Here is a 4874-nt window from a genome sequence, read left to right on the forward strand (position 1 = left end):
AGCTTTTGCTCCCAGCGAAATGTGTTCCCTAACAGAGACATCAAAACCAAGCTGCCTGGGGGAAATCGGTTTGCAAATACATGAATGTAGGGGGAACTATTGTTCCCGCCGAAATGTATTCACTAACAGAGACGTCAAAACCAAGCTGCCTGGGGGAAATCGACATTGCAAATATATGCAAGTCGGGGGCATTTTTGTATTGAAATTAAGGTTTTAAGTTTAAATTTGGAACTTTAATGTTGATTGCTTCGTGAAATTTCATATCAATAACCGATCGTGTATTGTGAAAAATATAGCACAAGTGTAAGTGTAAAATTGTATATGGTAGCAGTTGTGTTAAAAATGACTTGATATATGAAACGATTTTTTTCAATTCTCATAAATGAAAACCAAGGTGTGTTCCCGCTCGTGAACGGGTCGTTCGATTTAAGCTGTCTGTTTTGTTGTGTTCATTTTCACCCAAGGAAAGTTTGTACGGCATGAAAAATAGTAGAAAATGTGATTTCCCATATGCTCTACATATAGTATTAGGTGTTGTTAGTCCAATAAAAATTCGCGTTGGGTTGAATAAACATTTAGAAAGTAAAAATTATAAAATAACATTACTTTCTCCATTCCAAGTATGTTTTCTCTACATGTTTTTACTGATGAGAAAAATTGATGATTGTGTTCGGTATTGGTAATTATCTTATATTATCTTATATATTGGTGAGTTTTTTTTCTTTACTTCATCCATACATATCACAGGAGGTATCTTGTCTAGGATCACAGAGGGCGGTTTTCATCATATCTCGTTCCACTTCGGTGTCTTTTATCTGATACGCACCATCTAAAGACTGTTTACCATCCTTCTGTCATCATCACTCGGTAAACACTGGTCGAGTGAACAAACAATACCCAACAACCAAACAAAACGGTCCTTTTCAGGGCCATCAAATCATTATCAGAGAGTTTAACGAGGTAATTCTTCAAACATATCCAAAATCAACAGATCACCTAACGGAATCCTACGTCAACTATGCGGTCGTGTCTCGGACACAACCCTCCTGTGACTTTTTTAATAATTATTTTTAATTCAAAAAATATATTTGATTGCATTTAACTCCACATACTTAGAATACATTATACTAATAACATATAACTTATTCTATAAACAGTATCAATTATTCTACAATATAAAAATTATCATTGTGAATAATAATAACAGTACTTAATAACATCAATTATTCTATGAGCAGCGTACAAGGGGAAAATTACTATCGCAGCCTCAACCACATCAATTTCATATGCATTTCCAAAGTCTCGAGTACTCGAAAAAGTGTCCGTTCCTCTTCCTGCTGCATCGCTCTGGTTTGCATTATTTAGGGACGGGGATAGCTGATTAACAGAGTGTCGGTAGCACAGCACGTTTTATCCGTATTTTGTTCTCTCGTGTCCCCATGAACAAAGGAAAAACATATGTTAATAATATTAAATATGTATACATGTAATGAAACATAACATCAACAAAATGCTCACCTCCGAATATCTTCGTCTCCAAAAGAGAAATGGCAATTGCAAACTGCGCGCTTCACAGATGTTAGGTATGACAAAAAAAACAAGGTTACTAATGGTATGAAGTAACATATACGAATCCTTGGTAAGAACGTTTATTGCGTCTGACACCACTTTTACGCGATTTTGGTAATATTTACAAAAAATATGTATATTTTACCAATGCTTTGGGTACTAAAGATTTGGTAGCTGCTTTTACTAAACTATTTCTCCAGTGTGGATGCCATTCAGCATCGAGAAAGTTCCGGAAAGATCTAATCATTGCTGGAAAACAATCTGCCAGTTCCTCTGGGAATTTAAAAATACATTCATGTGAAAGAGTTTATTTGAATGTTTTCTATCCATGTAACACTGTGACCAAATATTGTTCAATCAAGTACTATTAACAGGTGGTTATCGAGTTAGTATTAACCACTGGTGGGCTTCCAGTATCGAGGAAAATGTGGAAATATCTAATCGTTGCTGGAAAGTAATCTGCCAGTTCCCCTTGGAATTGAAAATTACATTCAAGCGAAAGAGTTTATTTTAATGTTTTCTATCCATATAACACATTTGGGTTTGTGATTTGTCAATCAAGTACAGTTAGCAGGTTAGCTTCTGAAGATTATTCTTCAGAACAAGGTTTTTCGTATCCTATATTGGATGCATAGAACCTTGTGCCTCCAACGTAACGCTCTCGTTTTCGAAGTCCCCCAAATGTTCATTTATTCATTCATTCAGAATGGATTTAGATTCAACTTCAAACAAATGATCTCTAAATCAACGATAGTCCTACGTCATCCTTGCGGTTATACCATAGATATAACCCACTTCCTGTTTTCATAATTAAATAAAGATAAAAATATTTCAACACAGCTTTTGAAATATATATTCAAAACATATTGTTAATATCCCTAATCCCAATTACAAATGAGAACCATCAATTTCACTTGTACCGATGGGTGGGCCAACAAATCAGCCAACACTGAACGGACGAATCGATTTTGTTGGATCGAAATTGAGCCAACACTGGACTTATAAACCGTAGTTTCGTTTGGCATTGGTGTCTACCAATTTTTTTTCGTAGGATGTACCAATGATTAGTAGGGTCGAAAATTACTAATGAATTGGTAATATTTACCAAAAAATTCATCATATTTACTTAATATTTTCTCAGTGTAAACACTTCGAGTCAAGGCTACCTTGTCATAAACGTACCCTGGCACGAGATAACATATAGCCAACCATACTTTAGTTCAGTACAATAACGGTGTAGTGGTTGCTTTCTCCAGATTGCTTCTGACTCAACTAGGCATTCGAACAACAGCCCTCCAGACGACTTTCTGGTGGAGGAACCTTATTAACCATAAATAGAGGATAATTCAGAAATGGCAGCTTTAAAACAATACAGTTTGGTGGAAATTGGAAAGCATAATACGCCTGAAGATCTGTGGATGGTGATAGATGATAAGGTGTACGATGTCACCAAATTCCAGAAGGAGGTACGTAGTTTATATGTGTTCGGCGTGGAGTGGCCCGTCAGCTGATTGCACGGTGTACATAACTGTTTTCGCATTTTCCAGCATCCTGGTGGCGAAGAAGTATTGATAGAGGCGGCTGGGAAAGACGCCACTAATGAGTTTAACGATGTTGGTCATAGCAGTGATGCTAAGTAAGTTAGCTTAGTGTGTTGAAGCGTGTTTTTCAATAGTTGCTTTGTGGCAATTTCCGTTTACTACCTTTTCATTTCCATTCATGTACTTTAAGGGAACAAATGAAGCAATTCATCATTGGAGAGGTAGTGGAAAGCGAGCGGAAAAAGAAGGCTGCGCAACCAGAGTGAGTATGAACCGTGAAATCAGCCTACATGGTTTCTATCCATTAGTTTTCCTTAACCATGTTTCCTTCTATATGATTTCTTGACTATACAGTTATTTTTTCGAACTTTTCATTTTGTTTTCTATTTCGTTAGTTCGGCATCTCCCCAATCTGGTTCCTGGTTTAGCTCGCTGAAAAGTAAACTGTTTGGTTGATCAACTTCGAATAAAACTTTATCCACAATCATGCTGTATTTGTCAGGTTTAGAAAGGTGTAAAAAATGGTGCTAGGTGAATAATCACTCTTTAAAATAAATGAATGGGTTTTTATTTATTTTGTTTGTCTGTTATCGACAAGTTCCTTCACACTTCGTGTGCATGTTCAGCGTTGGTTGAGTTACACGTGTTCCAATCTAATCGTGTTTGTATCAGTCAGAAGAAATATACCTCAAAGTTGCTTATCGTTCATTTGTCTACCATTTGTAATCTGTTTCAATCATTTGATTACCGTTATTTATATTTATTCTAGCTTGCTGCAACACGCTATTTTTGCTGGATCTGTATTAGCCATTAGTCTAGGAGTGATTCTACTGTACAGGGCGCTCAGGAAGTGAGGCTTGTTGGCCCGGGCTGGATTACAAAGTATTTGTTATATTTGAAGCAAATGTAACATGTGAACTCCCAAAGTATAATGTTGTTATAATAGAGTGATCAAATCTGTTCATTTTCTTAACGTGCGGAAGGAAGAGAAAGAAATATCCCAAAATCCATGCATTGTCAATAGTGCGACATATTTTACAGTACTACTATGACAAAGGCAAAAATGCATCTCAAGCTGCCAATAAAATTTGTACAGTTTATGGACCCGATACAGTTTCCATTTCCACCGCACAACAATGGTTTCAACGTTTTCGTTCTGGTGTAGAGGTCGTCGAAGATGCGACACGCTCCGGAAGGCCTGTCGTCGAAAATTGCGACAAAATCGCTGAATTAGCCGAGAAAGACCGGCATAGTAGCAGCCGTAGCATCGGCCAAGAGCTGGGGATAAGTCATCAAACCGTTATTAACCATTTGAAGAAGCTTGGATTCACAAAGAAGCTCGATGTATGGGTGTCACACACGTTGAGGCAAAAAAACATCTTTGACCGTATCGACGCATGTGAATCGCTGCTGAATCGCAACAAAATCGACCCGTTTCTGAATCGCAAACGGTCGTGGTCGAAGCCCGCTGAAGCGGCTCAGACGGTGGCCAAGCCCTCATTAACGGCCAGGAAGGTTCTGCTGTGTGTTTGGTGGGATTGTCAAGGAATAATCTATTATGAGCTGCTTCCCTATGGCCAAACGCTCAATTCGGACCTGTACTGCCAACAACTGGACCGCTTGAAGGTAGCACTCATGAAGAAGAGGCCATCTTTGATAAACAGAGGCCGCATTGTCTTCCATCAGGATAACGCGAGGCCACACACTTCTTTGGTGACGCGCCAGAAGCTCCGGGAGCTCGGATGGGAGGTTCTTTTGCATCCG

At 38.2% G+C, this 4874-nt stretch overlaps 1 protein-coding gene across 3 annotated transcripts; it reads left to right on the forward strand.

Moving 5' to 3' along the window:
• The first annotated feature begins 2797 nt into the window (after positions 1 to 2797).
• Positions 2798 to 4070, forward strand: LOC129777525 (cytochrome b5). 3 transcript variants are annotated; one of them, XR_008743255.1, is made up of 5 exons: positions 2798 to 3035; positions 3117 to 3205; positions 3301 to 3372; positions 3506 to 3641; positions 3880 to 4070. XR_008743255.1 is itself a non-coding variant. In XM_055783835.1 (4 exons), the coding sequence occupies exons 1-4, from the start codon at positions 2922 to 2924 to the stop codon at positions 3962 to 3964; spliced, it is 360 nt and encodes a 119-aa protein (XP_055639810.1). In that variant the 5' UTR covers positions 2798 to 2921; the 3' UTR covers positions 3965 to 4070. The 3 variants fall into 3 exon arrangements, 2 of the variants coding, with proteins under 2 accessions (XP_055639810.1, XP_055639811.1); XM_055783835.1 differs by lacking the exon at positions 3506 to 3641; XM_055783836.1 differs by lacking the exon at positions 3880 to 4070 and having other exon boundaries at positions 3506 to 3680.
• The last annotated feature ends 804 nt before the right edge of the window (positions 4071 to 4874 follow it).

The sequence above is a fragment of the Toxorhynchites rutilus genome, chromosome 3, assembly GCF_029784135.1.
Source record: "Toxorhynchites rutilus septentrionalis strain SRP chromosome 3, ASM2978413v1, whole genome shotgun sequence".
In the NCBI taxonomy this organism is placed as follows: domain Eukaryota; kingdom Metazoa; phylum Arthropoda; class Insecta; order Diptera; family Culicidae; genus Toxorhynchites; species Toxorhynchites rutilus.

What these genes read in the sequence shown, in the direction of transcription:
- LOC129777525 (XM_055783835.1), top strand. Translation starts at nt 2,922, where the DNA reads ATGGCAGCTTTAAAACAATACAGTTTGGTGGAAATTGGAAAGCATAAT. An exon ending in TCACCAAATTCCAGAAGGAG is followed by an intron (nt 3,036 to 3,116) that starts GTACGTAGTTTA and finishes CGCATTTTCCAG; the next exon opens with CATCCTGGTGGCGAAGAAGT. An exon ending in GGTCATAGCAGTGATGCTAA is followed by an intron (nt 3,206 to 3,300) that starts GTAAGTTAGCTT and finishes ATGTACTTTAAG; the next exon opens with GGAACAAATGAAGCAATTCA.